The sequence below is a fragment of the Bos indicus genome, chromosome 23, assembly GCF_029378745.1.
Source record: "Bos indicus isolate NIAB-ARS_2022 breed Sahiwal x Tharparkar chromosome 23, NIAB-ARS_B.indTharparkar_mat_pri_1.0, whole genome shotgun sequence".
NCBI classification, from domain to species: Eukaryota; Metazoa; Chordata; class Mammalia; order Artiodactyla; family Bovidae; genus Bos; species Bos indicus.
In genome coordinates this window covers 16715840-16735668 of record NC_091782.1, presented here as the reverse complement: position 1 = coordinate 16735668, position 19829 = coordinate 16715840, and the positions used below count along the sequence as shown (strand labels likewise).

The 19829-nt window shown below is 45.8% G+C and overlaps 1 protein-coding gene across 1 annotated transcript; it reads left to right on the top strand.

Moving 5' to 3' along the window:
• Positions 1 to 14229: 14229 nt before the first annotated feature.
• Positions 14230 to 15276, top strand: LOC109576885 (uncharacterized). Its single transcript, XM_019985527.2, has 3 exons — positions 14230 to 14291; positions 14559 to 14643; positions 14746 to 15276. Exons 2-3 carry the CDS (start codon positions 14564 to 14566, stop codon positions 15266 to 15268), a joined length of 603 nt encoding a protein of 200 aa, XP_019841086.2. The 5' UTR covers positions 14230 to 14291; positions 14559 to 14563; the 3' UTR covers positions 15269 to 15276.
• The last annotated feature ends 4553 nt before the right edge of the window (positions 15277 to 19829 follow it).

Here is a 19829-nt window from a genome sequence, read left to right as displayed (position 1 = left end):
AAGGTTCTGCCTCCTGAATGTGGAGGAGGGGGGCTAATCCTGTCCTTTGATAAATGGATGACATCCTAGCAAAATGAGATGCTCCGCCCCAGTGGCTGCAGGGGGACACTGGGCTGGGGAGGCAGGGGTGGGTAGGAAGCCTTGGGAGCCCCAGCAATGAGGTTAAGATGCAGAACTGTGAGGCACGGGGACATTAGCAATGAAATTGCAGTCACTTTGGCGGCTCTTTATTAAATAACTTGCAATAGCGATGATGGGCAGAGGTACTGGCTCAGTTTGAATTACTCACCTCCCTACCCCGGGCTTTCTGGGGACCTGTCCCTTCCCTCTGCCTTTCTGGGTCCTCTCTAATCAATTCCCCAGCTCTGCTCTGTCCCTTGTCACTCATTCCCTTTGGTTCAGACCTGGACTTGAATGACCTTTAGCAGCTACAGCTTTTACCGCCTCTGAATGGATGATGCTTTTGAGGCTCCCAGGGGGAACTCAGGGACTCTCCTCCCCTGCTCCCTTTCCAGTGTTCTCATCTCTGGATAGTGGCCTGGAGTGAAGAAATCACTTGCCTTTTGTACATTTAAGGAAGGCCCAGTGCTGCTTGGGTTTTCCCAAAGAGGGCTGACTTCCACCTCCTGGGAGCCCCTGGGTACAACTACTCCCAGCCCTCTGGGGATGTATTTTTTAAATCTCTTTTTCCCTAGACTTTTATACCTCTAAAATTCTCAGAGGTAGAAACTGTCCCCTGCAAGCTTAAAAAGAGCTCCATTCCTCCCAACTACAACAAATTCCCCCCAAACCTCTACCCTCAAGTCTTCCAAATGTTGGGGGAAAGGCCAGACATGATTTAGTGGGATGATTTTCCCCACTAAAAAATTTAGTGGGAGTTTAGGCAAAGCTCTTGAAACCTAACTCAAACGATGCAATGACAGTTTATTCCAATTCTCTCCATCTTTCATTGGGAAAAAAATGACTGAGATTTTTATACATGCTGGGTGAAATCCTAGGCAATGGGGATTTAGAAGAGAAAGGGGATGTGGCTTTGCTTTCTCAGATGGCTCAGTTTGGTGGAGGAGACTAATGATAATAATTACGAGTTTATTAGAGCTGTTACAAACCACTTCATATGTATCACAACCTATGAGTGTGTGTAATATATGTACCATTTACTTCTCACAACACTATGACACCACTATTACTTGAACTTGTTAGCTTTGAGGTGCATACGTGTGTGCTCAGTCCCTCATTCGTGTCTGACTCTTTGTGACCCCAGTCCTGCCAGGCTCCTCTATCCCTGGGATTCTCCAGGCAAGAATACTGGAGTAGGTTGCCATTTCCTCCTCCAGGGGATCTTTCTGACCCAGGGATCAACCCCACATCTCCTGCGGCTCCTGCATTGGCAGGTGGATACTTGACCACTGAGCCACCTGGTAAGCCCATTACTATTACTATCCCCCATTAAGTAGTGACAAAATGAGGTACGGAGTGGATTAGGAACTTGTTCAAGGTCACACAGCTAGTAATTGGCAGAACTAGGATTTGAACCCAAGCTGTTTGTCTCTAGCTCCAGAATTTATGCTCTTAAAAACTAAATTACAATTCAGTGTAATTACAATTCAGGGGAGGTGGTTAGTACTGGACAAGAATGAGATGTTAAAGATAATCCAGACAAACCCTCATATCAGCTGAGAAACTGAGGTTCTGAGAAGTTGAGTGACTTTCCCAACGTTAGGATTACTAAGTGGCTGTTGAACTCACATCACCCATTCTAATGAGTCTCTTTCCCTTCCTCCATCACTGCCTGGAGTCTGGGAGAGATGCACGCAGTGGGGGAAAGGCATTCCGGGTAGGAAGCCTGGCAGGAGCCAAGATGGAGGCCCGAGATTCCTGGCAGGTCTGGAAATAGCAAGTGGAGGGGGTGCGGCTGGAGCACCTGAACATGGGGGCAGGGAAGGATGAGGCTGGAAAGGGGGCAGGGTGGGAACGGGTTGGAAAGGGTCAGCATATTTTGCTAAGACAAAGAGGAGTTATGAAGGACGCCATGATCAAATGCTCTTCATTGACGTTCTCTCTGGCCATCGTGTGGAAGGAAATGAGAAGACATACAAAGAACTGACTTGGTGGAGGGCAGGGTGTCCCCAGGGGTGCTCTGGTGTGAACAGGACACTGCTAAGGTGGTTAAGACGAGCATGTAACAAGGACAAAAGGGGGGAAATATAAACTGCCTATAGGTTAGAGCCCTAACTTAAGGTTTTCATGAAGTTAAAAAGAAGCAAGTGTCAGGATGAGCTGAGAAGCCTTGGGCCAATGGGGTTTTGCTAATAGATAAGAGAGAGAGTGAGAGCCTTCAACTGGTATTTTGCATTTATCTTCATAAGGAGAAGACTCTGGATAGATGAGTGGAAGGTAAGTGGGAGTTAAGAGCTGCAGCCTAAGAAGGACTAAGAGACTGTGAGACAGCTCTTGGGTTCTCTAAGCAAATTCAAGTCCTCTGGGACAGACCCAGGGAAGGAGCTTGACCAAGGCACATCAGTGTCCCTGGGGCCACCAGGGAAGACTGGGATTCTGTACACCACTGAGCAGTTATCCAACACTAACCTCAGCTATGATTCCTGATGGGTTTCCTGAGGGTATGCTTGTGACAGTCTCCCTGGATTCCATCTTTATTGTTCAAGCAAGTTTTGTTTAAAAGGTACATATAGTTTCGTAAAAACAATACATGTGGATAGTTTAAAAAGTCAGAAAATGCTTAGAGGCCCAGACACAACCCAGCAGTCTCCTGCGCTTCACTCCCCACGCCGGTTACTTGCCAGACTCTCTAGAGGTGCTGTTCTCAAACTTTTTTTCTTTTTCCTCTTAGCTTTTCAACATGTTCTGGTATTTACTTTCCTAATTTAAAGTAGTATGCCTCAAAGGCTGTCCCTTGCTTCACTGATCTTAGGTTGTTTTGTGAACTTCTCCTCATGAACATTACTAGTCCTCTGTCCCCTTCAGAGCCGGCGGAAGACTACTGCTGAGTCTCCTTCCGATTAAGAGGGACATGTGACTATTTCTGGCCAATGAGACTGTAAGAGGAAGTGATGCCTATCACTCCTGAGGCAGGACAAGCTCATACATTCTTTAGGGTGCCATGTGTTCAGGTGGGGGTAGCTACACTTTGGTAGAACCACTAACTGAGTCCCTGAATGACCTTATGGAGCCCCCTGACAACCCATATGAGGAAGACATAAACTTCTGTTACGTTATGCCATTTAGATTTTGGGGTTGTTACTATAGAATAACTCTGTTCATCCTGACTAATATATGTCTTATGAGTTTAGCCCACTTACACTCTTTTGCCGAATCCTACTAATTACATCTCAATTTTCAACAAATTAAAAAAATTTTTTGAATTTATTTTTGGCTGTGGCAGGTCTTAGCTGCAGCATGCAGGATCTTTTGTTGTGGCGAACAGGCTTCTTTCTAGTCGTGGTGCACAGGATCTGTCGTTGCTGAGTGCTGGGTTAGTTGCCCCATGGCCTGTGTGCTCATAGTTCCCTAACCAGGGACTGAACTGAATCCACATCCCCTGCATTGGAAGGCAGATTCTTAACCTCTGGAGCACCAGGGACTTTTTGTAAGTCCAACAAAAAGCACCAACAAATTTTTTATAAGATATACCTTATTACATTTTTCTACTCTGCTGCTGCTGCTGCTAAGTCGCTTCAGTCGTGTCCGACTCTGTGTGACCCCATAGACAGCAGCCCACCAGGCTCCCCCGTCCCTGGGATTCTCCAGGCAAGAACACTGGAGTGGGGTGCCATTGCCTTCTCCAGTGCATGAAAGTGAAAAGTCAAAGTGAAGTCGCTCAGTCGTGTCCAACTCTTCACGACCCCATAGACTGCAGCCCACCAGACTCCTCCATCCATGGGATTTTCCAGGCAAGAGTACTGGAGTGGGGTGCCATCGCCTTCTCCATTTTTCTACTCTATCACACTGTAATTTATCAGATCCACTCTTCTGTTTTATTGGAGAGAGATCTCCTGGAGCCTTCCAAACTTCTGCTCCAATATGGAGTAAAGGCTCTCTAGATCAAGACAATTGTTATTCCCTGTTTTCTGGATTCTGTGTTGCCTTCTTTTTGGGTTTACTTTCTCTTCTTGGTGGAGCACATCCTCTGGTAGCTTTCTGGTAAAGGGTTATTGGAAGATGTACTTTTTGGACTGTGTGTGTCTGTAAATGTCTTTTTGCCATCCACATATTGAATACATGTTTGGTAAATTGTCTGGAGATGAAAGCCTTAGGTTGGAAGTAACCACGGCATAGTCACCAAAATCTTGGGCACACAGTTGGAGTGCATTCACCAGCCTCCTTTGCAAGAAAGTTCGGCCATGGTGTTAAATTCCCTCTCATGGAAATTAAAATTCCAGACCACAGGAAGACCTGTGTATGCTCTTCCATAATCTTCTCCTTTCTGGCAAGGTGGATAGAGGAGGTGAAAATGAAATTCTATGGGTTTGCAAAAACCAAGAGATGAAAAGAGTATCAGTTCCTGAATAACCACCTGGAGAACTGTCCTGCCCTGAACAACCACACAGGTATGTGATATGAGCTAAAAATAAACATCTATTGTGTTAAAAATCTATTACACCCATGAAATTTTAAGGTCTATTTGTTATGCAGTCTTATCTAATTAGTACAGAAATTGATTCTACGAGTGGGGTGATGCCATCCTAAAAACAAAACTAGTGTCTAGGGGTAGGTGTGAGGAAACAAATACAGCAGGATGGAGAGAAGGCGATATTGCTTATGCTGGGACAAAAGCACTTGATAAAACTGATACCAGAGATAATTTAACGTTCTACTGACATTGTACTTCCAGTGCGAGAGGTTAAAAACTACAGACCGGCTTTGTTGTCAGTTTTTTTACTTCACTTAGGTTGTCACCAAAGATGAGCTCAGGAAAGCATGTAGAGATTCACATTTGAAGAAACAGTTTCTGGATCTAATGAAGGAGCTGGTTAATAAGACTGAATAAGTCTTTAAGTCACAAAGACCATGAAGTCATCTCAGTTAAACAAAGGAGCTCAGCCCTGTAGTGGGATGAAGTTAAGGACATTGTCTCTCTAATAAGCCTCTTGCTACAGATGGCTTTACAGTAGCTGATATTAATTTGACAGCTAGAAATTGGCATAAGGACAAAGAGACAAAAAACAAACAAATAGATGCAAGAACCATGTCTAGGAAACCTTGGATGTGGTTACCGGCACATGTAACCAATGGGAAGCAAACAGATCAGAAATCTATCTGAAAGAAGAAATTTAATTCACACGGAAACCACAAACATAGCATAATTTTTTATTATTATTTAAAAATTTTGGCCACATGCTCCCTGACCAGGGACCAAACCCATGCTCCCTGCATTCGAAGGTGGAGTCTTAACTGGACCACCAGGGAAGTCCCCCCAAAATCTTTAAAACAACATAGGATCCCCAAGTTTCCACGAACAACACATGGGTGGTGAAAGCAGTGAGACCCCGAAAAAGGGAATCCTCCCAATGCCCACTTCAGGTGTGAACACAGGAAATAACGGAAAATTTCCCAGAGTGCAGATCAGGGGTAATGGAAGACAATGGTTAGTGTCCAAAAGAGAGAAGGTGCAGGCTCCCGAGAGGTAATCATCTCCATTGCCAAGGCTGTGGATCCCAGCAGTGTTCCACCATTGTGATGGACCAGGGAGTGTGAGTTTCACAATCTTAACCACAATTATCCTATATAATGGGTGTGTGCAGGGTTGGACGGTGGAGCACAGTTCCTAATTCTTTGGACCAAGAGAGATTCCGTCAGACTTGTTAGGAAAGACCACGTCGCCTAGAGGATGTGGACATGAAGTAGAATGCAGAGGCTGGGTGGGGCTTTGCTTTGACACCCTTGGAAGGGGGCTGAGTGCATTCTATGAGTGGCAAGAAGGCCATGCATGCCGCTGACTGTGGAAGAGACTCCTAGCTGGGCTCTCAGACTCGTTCTCTTCTTTCTGGGCACACAGATGGGGTTACAGTTCCCAGGACCCCTTGTTGGAAGGCAGAGCCACGTGGCTAAATTGTCTCCAGTGGAACATGAGTGGAAATGATGTGTGTCGATTTCAGGCTTGGTCTGTGCAGACTTATCCCGTGTGTGCAGCCTCGCATGCTCTTCCTTTCTACTGGTTGGCTATAGACAGAACATGAGGGCTGGACTTCCCCGGTGGTTCAGTGGTTAAGAATTCACCAGCCAGTGCAGGGGACACAAGTTCAATCCCTGCTCCAGGAAGATTCCACATGCCTCTGGGCCACTAAGCCTGTGCACCACAACTACTGAAGCCTGCATGCCCAGAGCCCGTGCTCTGCAACAAGAGAAGCCACTGCAGTGAGAAGCCCATATCCAAAACCAGAGAGTAGCCTCTGTTCACGGCAGCTAGGGAAAGCCTGCATGCAGCAACAAAGACCCAGTGTAGCCAGAAAAAGAAAAAAGAGTGCTCCAGAGCAAGCGTCCTAACCTGGGGTCCATGGACCCAAAAGTCAGGGTGGGGGGTCTATGAACTTGGATAAGGGAAGTATGTCTTTATTTTCCCTATCCTTGAACTGATATTTAGCATTTCGTTTTTATTACGGCTGTAGATGACAAACTCCAATAGTATTATCAGTGCTTATGATTTTGTCACCAGTAGAAATCACAGATAATTTCATATCACATTACAGTTCTTGCAGATATCTCAAAATATCATTATAGTCATCACTTGGAAATTACGGCACTGATTAGACCTGCCACGGGATTGCACGTAATTGCAGCCTTCCTGTTGACAGTCGTGTAACACAACTGGCCAGCGCTGAGCGGAGGAGGAGTTCAACCACCAAATAGTGAAGTCACAAGTTCTTATTGGTAAAGAGAGATTTGTGTTGCTTTCCAGGGGTCCCTGACTGCCATTGTTGGTCAATTAATATGTGAAGGGAGGTGAGTGGTTTTCATTGTTTTTTCTTTTTTAAAGGCTTGCAAAACCAGATGATTCAAATAAGAATTCTTCACTTTCCTTACTATCGGGAGGTATGCAGACCACAAATGTTGTCAGCCTTCCCATCAATAAGTCTTTAAAAAATAAATGCAACTTCATTTTCAAGTTTAAAAAAAATTTTTGGCCGTGCCACGCAGCATGTGGGATCTTAGTTCCCCAACCAGAGATCGAACCTGTGCACTCTGCATTGGAAATGAGGAGTCGTAACCACTGGGAAACCAGAGAAGTCCATAAACACAGCATTAAATCACCTGTGCTTTTAACTGTATTGTCTTATTAGCTAATGAATTAATATGGAAACATGTATTAATTATTACATCACAGATTGTCTTTTTGTATTTTGATAACTGTATGTCCATATAATTGGTTTGGTTTTTACTGCTATGAGCTGTGTTTTACAGATTAAAAAATATCCTGAGAAGGAGGCCCCAGGCTTCACCAGACAGCCAAAGGGGACCAGGGCACAAAAGAGTTTGGGAAGGGAGCCTGTGGTACAGTTGGGTCCCATGGGAGGGAGCCTGCCTATTGCCTGAACATCCATCCAGGACTATTATGTGAGCAAAAAATAAACTTGTGTTGTGTTAATTTTAGGATTTGTTAACAGGGCATATCCGACCTCAAGCAAAGACTCATCCATTGATTTGTCACTTGGGTTGTTTCCTCTAAGCAGTTCAGTGCCATACCAGTACTTGTTCTGTGTTCTCTGCTGTGTGTAATCCTCACTCCCACAAATTAAAAAAATGTTTTAACTTAATATTTTTGCTCTGAAATTTCACATGTGTGCCCTAGAATGGCTTCATTACTTTTGCCAGACCCTCAGTGGGCCTTTTTAAACCTGGCAACTCATCATATCTTTTAATCCGGGAAATTTTCTCTTAGGCAATGTACTGGTTAGCTATTGCCATGTAACTCATCACCCCCAAAACTTAGTAATCTAAAGTCATTACAATCATTTTATAACCTCTGATGGATCTGGGGAAAGTTCAGCTACATGGTTCTGTCTCAGGGGGTTGCAGTCTGATGGTGGTTGGAGCTGGAATAGTGAGGACTGGAGCAGCTGGGGTCTTACTGGGCATCCCTCTCTCTTCTCGTAGGCTGTGTGCTCTCTCCACATGGTCTAGCTTGGGCTTCCTTGCAGCATGGTGGCCCTGGGGCAATCAGATGGCTTCCATGGCAGCTCAAGGCTCCAGAACAATACTTCCAGCAGCAAAGTGGCAGGAGAATTACCTTTGATGACCTTGCTTTAGAATTCACACAGGCTGCCCTCCCCCATACTCCACTGGTAAATACAGTCAGGAAAACCTTTCAAGAGCCAAGGTTAAGAGAGCTAGACACCACCTCTTGATGGGGTATGGCAAAATTCTAGAAAAGTGTGTAAGACAGGATCTATTGCAGCCATCTTTAGAAAATACGAATATAACCTGCTGCCATTGCCTCTTCCTTTTAGTCCTTTCCATTAGATTTCTCCTAACAGTCAGTTTTGATCCTCTGGGCTAATCCTTTAATTTTCTTATCTATCCTCCGTTATTATCCCTTGTTTTATCTTTTTGTTCTACTTTCGAGGAGATTTCACTGGCTTTATCATCAACCTGACTTTTACATTTGGACTACCATTTTTATGTTTCTTTCTTTTTCAAAAAATTTATTTGGCTGCTCCAGGTCTTAGTTGCAACATGTGCAATCTAGTTCCCTGGCCAGAGACTGAACCCCAGCCTCCTGCATTGAAAGTGTGGAGTCTTAGCCACTGGACCACCAGGGTAGTCCTTCTTTTTTTTTTTTTTTTTAATAAATTCTGCATCCTGTTTTCATGTCATGGGTCTTCCATTATCTTTCTGAGGCTATAAATTATAATTTCTTTGAATCGTTCTGCTTTCTATAATTCCCTCTTTTTTAAAATGATTTCCTTTCTACCCTCCTCCTTTATTAATTTTTCCTTTAATGTTTGAATCTTTTCTCAGATACTTGTTTAATTTTGGATGTTTCTCATTGGAAGCCTTGGTGGGCTTATGGGCTCACATGTCTTGATCAGGTGGCCAGTGGCTGTTTTTACTGGAAGTCCCAGATCCACTGTTTGTTGGTCTTTTCTGTGGAGTCATTTGATTTGGCTAGAGAAGGCTTCTCTCATCTTCTGTGCAGGAGCTCAGCCACTGGTGTCCAGAGTTGAGTGGGAGGGTCAGTCTAGGGAGCTGTTCACCAGGTGGACTCTGGTTTGATTTTTCTTGGGTCTGCCATTTACAGAGGAAGTGGAGGACCACAGCTGCAGAACAGTTCACTCAGGACACTGTAGGTCCAAAGTGATGGCTTGGCACGTGAGCAGAGGTGTGGAGAGAGCAGGAGATATGAAGCAGGAAAAGCAGGCACCAGGTATGGGCTGGAGATGTATATTTGGAAGTTAATAAAGGTGGTGTTAGTGGTAAAGAACCCACCTGCCAATGCATGAGATGTAAGAGACAAATGTGGGTTCGATCTCTGGGTTGGAAAGATCCCCCGGAGTAGGAAATGGCAACCCACTCCAGTATTCTTGCCTGGAAAATTCCATGGACAAAGAAGCCTGGCAGGCTGCAGTCCATAGGGTTGCAAAGAGTGAGGCATGACTGAGCACAGCACAAGTTAAAGTGAAAATGTATGGATGGTATTCAAAACCATGAGATCACTATACTGAGTTGAATAGCATCTCCCCCTTGCCTGGCCCCATTTATGTCCACCATGAACTGTGAATGTGATCTTATCTTATTTACAAATAAGTTTTTGAACATTTAATGAAGTTAAGGTGAGGTCATTCTGGATTAGGAGAGGCCCAAATCCAATGACTGGTGTCCTTTTAAGAGGAGGAAAATCTGGACACAGACTTACAAGACGGAAGATGTCCATGTGAAGATGGGGGCAGAGACTGGAGTTTTGCTGTTTAAGCCAAGGATTGCAGGCAACCCCCAGAAGCCAGGAGAGACAAGGAGAGGGTCTTGCCTAGAGCCTTTGGAGGGAGCATGGTGCCTTGATAGACTTCTAGCTACCAGAGCTATGAGAAAATATACCTTTAAAAATTTTTTTTTAATTGGAAGATAATTACTTTACAGTATTGTGGTTTTTTTTTTTTTTTTTGCCGTGTATCAACATGAATCGGCCATAGGCATACATGTGTCCCCTCCCTTCTGAACCCCTCTCTTACCTCCCTCCCCACCCCATCTCTGCTTTTAAAGCCACAAGGTACTTTGTTAGTGCAGCCCAGGGTAACTAGTCCAATGACTAAGGATGTGTGTGTAGATTGTGGGCAGGGGGCTCCGAGGATGGAGCTCTGGGACACTGACTCTCTAGGAGGTCAGGAAGGAGAAAAGGTAGTGCAAGAGAGACTGAAAGGTCGCAGCCAGGGAGGGAGGAGGATGACTGGGAGCGCTTGATGTTCTAGAGCAAATGTGAAGAAAGTATTTCAAGAAGACAGGAAACCCCAGATGCTCCAGATACATTGATAACAATGAGGACTGAGAACTGATCATTGAATCTGGCCAAGAGGAGGTCACTGGAGACCTTGACTTGTCCAGTTTTGGTGGAATGATTGATGTGAACTAGAGGATGGAGAGAAGGAAGTGCAGGTAGCAAGTAGACAGTGACTACCATTGCCCTTGGTTTTATAGCCAGCAAAGAGAATTTGCTCACCTCATCCTTATAGCAACCCTATGAGCTGAGCGTCGTTGTTTATAGAAAGGGAACACAAGGCCCAGTGGTATTGGAGAATTTGTCCCAGCCCTTGCCAGACTGAGAGTGTAGAAACCCAGGTTTTCAGAAACAAAAAACCCAAGCTCTCTCCATGTTTCCAAGTGGCAATTGATCTGATAAATAACCCTGGAAAAGGATGGAGAAAAAAAACCCCAACAAACTAGCTCTTGCCTGTACCCTAATGGCTCCAAGCTGTCCTGGGAGACATTTCTTTGAAAAGACGCCCTTTCCCCAGTCCCTCAGCTGGGCCATACTCTCTCTTGGCCTCTCCCCATGTGCAGGGACCTATCCCCTCCTCCTTGGGTATCTCTGTCTGCAGCAGAGGAGGTGCACGGCTGGGGAACCTCAACCTGAGTGGCTAGTCTATTTCCTCCTCTTCACTCTGTGTCCTGAAGTAGAGGCTGAACACTTAAATGCCTCCTGGGGCTGGGTGCACAATGGACAGCAGTAAGGTGGGCCCTGGGCAGCACAAGAAGGCATGGTTGAGGCTTAAAGGTAAATGAGCATGAAGGCCCCACCTGAAAATGTTCAAATTCAAGTTTCAAACCCTGAGACTTCCTTGGTGGTCCAGCGGTAAAAAATCTACCTTCCAATACAGGGGGTGTGAATTCAGGGAACTAAGATGCCACATGCTGCAGGTCAGCTAAGCCTGTGTGCCCCAACTAGAGAAACCCGTGTGCCACAACAAAGACCGAGCACAGCCAAAAATAAAAAAACGGGAGCCTGCCAACTAGTGTGACCAGGTCTAAGTTTGATCCTGGGCCAGTGTGCGGACTCAGGTGCCTTAAGTGCCCCCATCAAACTTCCTCTCCCAGGATCTGGGGTCCATCCTTCTACCCAAAGGCTTCCTTCCCTGATGTAAATGGGTACCCAGGGTTCACCCGCATGACTGGGGCCTAAAGAACACCAGGCTCGAGGGCTGGGGAGGGACCATCACCCCACAGTCTCTGTCCAGACCTTTGCCGCTCGTGGGGCCTTCGTCTGCCTCCTGTCAGCGCGTCTTGCTGACTGTCAAGGCCTTGCTGGTGTTATGTGACCTCTTGGCTGGCTTCTGTCTGCCTCTCCAGAACCCCTTGGCCATCTTGGGAGGGTGATCTGTAGGGGCTGCCTCAATGGCCCCCTTGCCTCTGGCTTCCTGTTGGGTGGGAAGCATGACTGAGGTGTGAGGGAGTGGGGAGAGGTCACGGCAGGTGCTGCCCTGCCGTGCTCCCCACAGGGTTGGTTTGGGCTCCAACAACACTCACAGCTCTTCTCAAGGTGGTCTTCTGTTTTTGTTTATTTTTATTTGGCTGTGCCAGGTCTAAGTTGCGGCATGTGGGATCGAGTTCCCTGACCAGGGATTGAACCTGGGCTCCCTGCATTAGGAGCACAGAGTACTAGCCACTGGACTTCCCTGGTGGGAAGTCCAATGTGGCCTCTCTGTCTGACATTCCTTCTCCTTGCCTTTAAAAAGTGCCTACAGTTCTCTCCTTTTATAGCCTTGGATGCTGCACTATTCCTTGGGGTTTCCCTACATCTGTCCATACCTTTGTAAATGATAGTCCTTTTGTGCTGAGTTGAATCTTGTCCCACTCTCCTAGATTCATGTCTACCTAGAATCTCAGAAGGTGACTTCCTTTGGAAAGAGGGTCTTTGCAGATGCAATTAGTTAAGATCATACCAACTTGGGGTAGATTCTAGCTCCAAAAGCTGGTGTCCTTCCTTGTAAGAAGGCCATGTACAGACACCTAGAAGGAGGCCATGTGATGATGGAGGCAGCGAGTGGAGTGATGCAGCTGCAAGCCAAGGAATGCCAGGGACTGTCTGCAACCACCAGAAGATGCAAGAGAGGCATGTGACAGTTTTCTGTGAGTCTCCAGAAGGAACTAATCTTGCCAACACCTTGATTTCAGACTTCTGGCTTCCAAAACAGAAAGCGAAGGAAAATTCTGTAGTTCTAGCGTCCAGTTTGTGGTAATTTATTATAGAAGCCCTAGTAAACAAATACATCCTTTATCAAGCTTTCTTTCAATTCTCCGAACTTGAGTGCACCATCTGTTTCCTGTGAGCACCCTGCCTCTAGTTCACTTCATTTCCCAGAGGCTTTCCATTACTCTGAGGCTTCCCAGGTGGCTCAGCATAAAGAACCCACCTGCAATGCAGGAGATGCAGGTTCAATCCCTGGGTCGGGAAGATCCCCTGGAGAGGGAAATGGCAACACACTCCAGTATTCTTGGGCTTCCCAGGTAGCGCTAGTGGTAAAGAACCTGCCTGCCAGTGCAGGAGACGTAAGAGACATGGGTTTGATCCCTGGGTTGGGAAGATCCCCTAGAGAAGGAAATGGCAACCCACTCCAGTATTCTTGCCTGGAGAATGCCATGGACAGAGAAGCCTGGTGGGCTATGGTCCATGGGGTCTCAAAAGAATTGGACACGACTGAGCACGCATGTTCCATTACCCTCAGTGAGTCCCCAGTCCTCACCTAGGTACTTAAGAGCTTCCCCACTAGAGTTCCCTGCTGCTTCTTCACTCCTTTTATTGCCTGGTTCCCACAAATGTGAATCCAGGGATTTCCCTGTGGTCCAGTGGTTAAGACTGTGCTTCGGGGCTTCCCTTCCTCAGCGGTAAAGAATCCACCTGCAGGAGACACAGGTTCGATCCCTGATCTAGGAAGATCCCACAGGCCTCAGAGCAGCTAAGTCCATGTGCCCCAACTACTGAGCTTGCGCTCTAGAGACCAGGAGCCACAACTACTGAAGCCCACGTGCTGCGATTACTGAAACTGAGCACCCTGGAGTCTGTGCTCCGCAACAGGGGAAGCCACTGCAATGAGAAGCCCTCACACCGTGACTAGAGAGTAGCCCCTGCTCGCCACAACCAGAGAAAAGCCCATGCAGCAACAAAGACCCAGTACATCCAAAAATAAATAAATAAAATAATAATAAAAAAAAGACTGCGCTTCCACTGCAGGGGGTGTGGGTTTGATCCCTGGTTGAGGAACTAAGATCCTATGTGCTGAGTGGCACGGCCAAAAACAAACAAACAAACAAAATGTGAATCCATGGCCCAAGCCCAGCTGGTTTCTTGGCTCCTGACCCTGCTTTGCATTCATCCCCGTCACCTTTTCTGGGTTCCTCCACCCACATCTCATACATCCTTAAGGCAGACTCCAGCCTTTGTCCTCCAGCAGGGAGCTTTCAGGACTCCCCAGCCTGCAGAAACGGACCTTATTAGCTCTTGGTGCCATTACTCTTGCTTCAGGGTCCACACCAGTGGGGTCCACAGGGTGTCCTGTGTGCTTCTCCGCAACTAAACTGCAAGGCCCAGAGAGCCGCACGCCTTCCTGTGAGGTGCCCATGCAGGACACGTGATAATGTGTGTGCAGAATGAGCCTGAAGTGTTTCTGGAAAGGATGCTCCTACTGTACCGCCAGGGGAAGAGGCAGGACTTCCTGGCTCCCGGGGGAACCTGGGTCCACAGCCCTTACCAGCTGGAACCCTTCTGTGACATCACAGTAGGGACAGGGGCCCTGAGTGATGCACACCAAGCAGACTTCTGTGGACTCGGAAAGACACTTCAGAAGGTGGGAAAAGAGAATCCCCTTCTCTCCCCAGTTAGACCTTTCTATTTTCCAGTTCTAGACTGTACAATAGTGAATCTGACTGCTCCCCCTCCCAGAGGTGTGCGTGGGGAGAGAGGGTTTGGGGGTATTCTAATCCTCCAGCCTGGAGGCCCCACGCTGCTTCTCCCGGTCCTTCATCCTCACACCTCATTGAAACCTCCTCTGACTCATGGCTATTCTGAGCCCTCAGCCCGCTCCCCGCCAGCTCTCAATTCCTCCTCTTTTCAGAGAAAATGAAGAGATCCCCTGTGGTAGAGTCTGTCTCTAAGTCCTCGATCCTGCAGGAAGAGAACTTGCCCCAGAAAGAGGCTGAGTAAGTATTGTACTGAGGCAGGGAAGCACTGTCCTTGCATTAAAAAAAAAAAAATCTTTCTCTGAGTCTTTTCTCAACTGATCTGACATTTCCCCCTTTTAGGAAAGGCCAGCACCCCAGGGAGTTCGGATGGGAGGCAGAGCGCAGCCTGGGGGGTCGGCCCTGCCCCTCTGCGGCCCACGTCTCTGAGCCCTGCCTCTGCGGGTGCAGCCTGAGGACCAAGGCCATGCTGCACCCTCGGCCCTCTCCCGTCTCCCGCCCAGCCTCTCAGGCGCTCCCCAACTTGTCATCCGGAAGGAAGCCGCTGTCTTTTCTGGGGACTGCATTCAAGTCTCAGTCCTCCCAGAATTCTCTGAAGCCCCAGGTGAACGCCAAGTCCCAGCTGGCCTCTGGGGACAGGTCAAGAGCTTCCTGCAGTGCCACACCACCATGCAGGCTGGTACCCATGGGCATGTGGCCTCAGAGATTTCTTAACCCGCTCTCCAAGTCCTGGCCAGAGGAGCCCCTGCACACCTATATCCCACTGGAAGGGAGCCACTGCCTCAGCCTGGAAGCCCTGTCCCCAATGATGTCACCTGTGGAGGGTGACAAACCCCAGTCCTCTCCACCATTCTGTTTTAAATAAAAATACATTTAGCCAGTTATGGTCTTTCTCTTATAACTACTGAAAGCAGAGTAAGGATCTGTTTTAACTGAGAATATATTTTATCACTCTATTCCAAATTGGGCTTTCTAGGGTCCTGATTGGTGGGTCCATGACTGAAGGTCTTGATGGTCTTTCAGTTATGTCTGCCTGTAACCCTGTGTATGGGGGACACTGTGACCCTTGTATTTTTTTCTGTTGTGTCCAGTTTTGGTGGGCCATGGAGTCAGGTCCACCAGGGTTCAATTTCCATAAACACGATGATGGGATTTTTATTGGAATTGTATTGAATCTACAGATCTGTTTGGTGAGAACTGATATCATTAATCTTCATGAACAGGTTATATCACTTCATTTATTTAGGTCTTTAAATTCTCTCAACAATATTTTATAGTTTCAGTGTAGAGGCCTTATACAGTTTTCATTAGATTTATTCCTAGGCACTGGATGGTTTTGTTGCTGTTGAAAATTTTATTTTTTCATACAGGATTTTTCTAAGTATTGGTGATGGGTATTATAGGAATGGGAGGCCTCTTTAATACCCTTAATTTTTTAAATAACAGCTTTATTGAGATATAATTCACATACTGATGATCAACATGAGTGCTCAGTTATGTCTGACTCTTTGCAACCTCATGGACTGTAGTCCACCAGGCTCCTCTTTCTATGAGATTTACCAGGCAAGAATACTGGAATAGGTTACCATTTCCTCCTCCAGGGGATCTTCCTGACCCAGGGATCAAACCCATGTCCGCTGCATCTCCAGCACTGACAAGCGGATTCTTTACCACTGCGCTACTTGGGAAGTCCAATTCACATACTACACTCACCCATTTAAAAATGTACAATGGCTTTTAGTATATTCATAAATATGTGTAACCATCACAATCAATTTTAAAACATTTTATCACTTCAAAAAGAAGCCTTATTTTCTTTAGCTATTACTTGCCTATTGTACTGTTTTTATAGTATCATTTTCTTTTTCTTTTTTTTTTTTTTTTTGCTGCTGGTATAGATCTATCTAGGTATATCACTTGTATTCAGTGACTTCATGAAGTACACATATTCTTATAGTTTGTAGATTCTTCTGGATTTCTTATGTATGATGTCATCTATGAATAATAATATTTTGACCTTCCTCTTTCCAATCTTTCCCCTTTCCAAGTCTTATACGTCTAATATAATGTTGAACAGAACATTGTTGTGAATGGATATCTGTATCTTATACTGATCTGAAGGAGGAAACTTTCACTATTTCATCATTAAATAAGATGATTGCTCTAAGGTTTTGTTTGCAGACAGTCTTTATCAGATTAAGGATGTCCTCTGTAAATGCCGATCATAAATTGGTCATCTGATTTCCAATCCTGAATCTTCCACTTATTAGTCCCTCTATTCTGAGGAAACCACTGACCTTCTCTGGGACTCAGTTTCTCCATCTTAAATGGGGAAAAGAATTTCTACCTTAAAGCTTCTTGTGAAATTGGAAATATTTATGAAGAATAGCTAACCCAAGTAGGTGCTCAATTGAATGCATGGCATTGCATTATATACAGTTTTATTTATCCTCCTCCTCCCCACTCCACCCCCCTCCCCATGAAGTTTTGCTTTGCCTCTCTTGTCCAGTGCTGTATCCCTAGTGTTAAGAACAGTAGCTGGCATATAGGAATTGCTTGAAGAAAGAATTTTTGAACATGTTTGGTTGTGCTGGGTCTTTGATGCTTCCAGCTTTCTCTAGTTGCAGAGCTTGGGACTTCTCACCGCGGTGGCTTCTCTTGTGGAGCACAGGCTCTAGACGCATGGGCTTCAGTAGTTGTGGCTTGCTGCTTTTAGGGCACACAGGCTTAGCTGCTTCTCCGCATGTGGAATCTTCCCAGACCAGGGATTGAACCCCCGTCCTCTGCATTGGCAGGTAGATTCTTATCTACTGTACCACCAGGCAAGTCCAAGAAAGAAAAGTTTTGATTAATCAATGTCTATTTTCTCTTTTCTGAAACCCTATGGCTATAAAGCATAGTTTGAGAGCCCAGAATTATACTTATCCCTTAGAGAATCACATAATTCTCTTGGGCACTTCCAAAGTTCAGTCCCAACTCTCCTTCTGACTTTTAAAAAGTGTCGTATTTTCCACTTCTAGATTAATCAATTTCTGCAGTCCCTTCTCCGCTAACTTGTTGTACATCAACAATACAGCTCTATGGGCTTCCCTGGTGGTCCAGTGGTTGAGACATTACGCTTCCAGTGAAGGGGGCATGGGTTCGATACCTGGTCAGGGAACTAAGATCCCATATGCCATGCTGTGCAGTCAGATCAATCAATCATTAAAACCTTTGATTTAAAAAATAGAGCTCTGGGGTCAATTCCCAGCATACCAACCTGCGCTGCATGATGGTGGACAAGTCCCTCCCCCTTCTGACCCCTGAGACCTCAGAGGTTTCCTCCAATTGTGGTTCCAATGAGATGTGACACTCAGGGGCTTGCAAATCTCCTGAGAACCTGCTCTGCTTTATCCAAGTTTCTTGTAAGAGCAGCGAAGAAACTGGACGAGCCTTCTAAACAGTGAGGAAGTTCTGAAATCTGGGAGGTGGATGAGGAACTTGCAGCCTGAGGGATGAAGACTGGAGGGCACTTCTGGACACCCCCCAATACTGTCCAGCCCCAGTTTGTATCAGGACTTTCTTATTCCTGCTGGAATGCCTTCCCATTGCCAGTAAACCCTCTCTACCCTCCAGATTAGGATTTTCAACCTTGGCACCATTAACATTTTGGACCAGATAATTCTTTGTCATGAGGGCTGCCCTGTGTATGGGAGGATGTTTAGAAGCATCTCTGACCTCTACGCTCTAGGTACTAGGAGCACTGCCCACCTACCACACACACATTTTAGTGACTACTAAAAATATCTCTGCTGCTGCTGCTGCTGCTAAGTCGCTTCAGTCGTGTCCGACTCTGTGCGACTCATAGACAGCCAATGCCAAAAGATCTTTCTAAAGCCCCTCTTTTACCAACCTCTCCAAGTTCAAACTGTCTCTCCCACAGTAGGCCTTTCCTGTCTCCTCCAACTTACATTCATCCCCCTGTTCTCAGAACTCTGAACAGCGTGAGTCAGAGCTGTCTCCATCGCAGGGGAGAACAGTATCTAACATCTATGGAGCACTTATCCCATGCTGTTGCACAGACTATCTGGTAGAATCCTCACACCAGACCCAGATGTAGATTACATGTGTGGTCCTCTTCATCATTCAGATACGGGAGCCCAGAGAGATGAAGTCACTTGTCCAAGGTCACATAGGCAGTAAGTGGTGGATGTGGGATTCAAATTCAGGCTGTCTAACTCACCCGTTCATAAACCATTTACTCTATGCCACACGTCATTTCCTCATTTGTTTCCTATGTATTCATCTGCCTCTAAACTCAACTGCAAACCTTTTGAGGGTAGGGACTAAAATACACCTGTGTATTTTTCACAGGGCCAAGCATAGGGCAGGAGAACCAAATGAACTTTAGGGATTGATTTCCTGCCAGTATGGAATTTGAGGCATTAGAAGGCATGAGTATGTGGATAAGATCATGGATTGGGGAGAAGAAATGTTCAATATAAGGTTTAAATATTCATAATATTCATAAAATATTCAGAATATTCATAAAATGCACTGAACATAGTTGCACATCTCAATGAATTTTCACAAACTGAACACACTGTATGTAACCAGCTCCAGAATCAGATCATCATCAACGCAGACGTCTCCCTCATACTCCTTTCCACTTCATCCATTACTTCATCCTCTCTTGAACTAACTACCATCTTGCCTTATGGTAACAGAGATTCATTTCGCCTCTTTTTGTCCTTTTAATAAAGGGAACCAAGGAGTATGTGTCCTTTGGGTTTGGCTTCTTCTGCCCAGCATTGTGAGAACCATCCATGGTGTTTATATAGCAATAGTTTGTTCTTTCTCTTTTCTCGAGAGAGTTCCATTGTGTGAGTATACCAGTTTATTTACTGTTAATGAACATTTGGTAGTTTCCAGTTTGGAGCTATTGTGAGGAGCACTATATGAACATTAGTGGATCTATATCCTTTGGCAAACCCAGTATGCTTTTCTGTTGCAGCAATGCTTACCTATGGAAGTGCTGGGGCATAGGTACGGGTCATGCTTCGACTTTAGTGGATACTGAAAGGATCTCAAAGTTTTTGAATTTGGAGGCTCTTAAAGCACAATCGATGTGCCTCAGCCCCTGGGTGCTGTTTTGAAGAGATGGGAGGAGAAGAGTGGTATGGTCTACTTGGAATCTTCCAGAAGATCACACCTGTATAAGAACCTTCTTTTTAGGAAAATAAAACAGTCAGAGATGAAAGGGATCATTTAGATCTCAAGTCCAAGGCCTTCACTGTGCACAAGGAGAAACAGGCTCAGAGACAAGGGTTGACTGGTCTAAGGTGGTGTGGTTCTAGCCTGGTCTAGAAGCCAAGTGTTTGGATTCTAGATCCCCATTTTGCTGTTTGAGTACTTGAGGAGAGCTGCTCACCTGGGAGGTTGTGGGG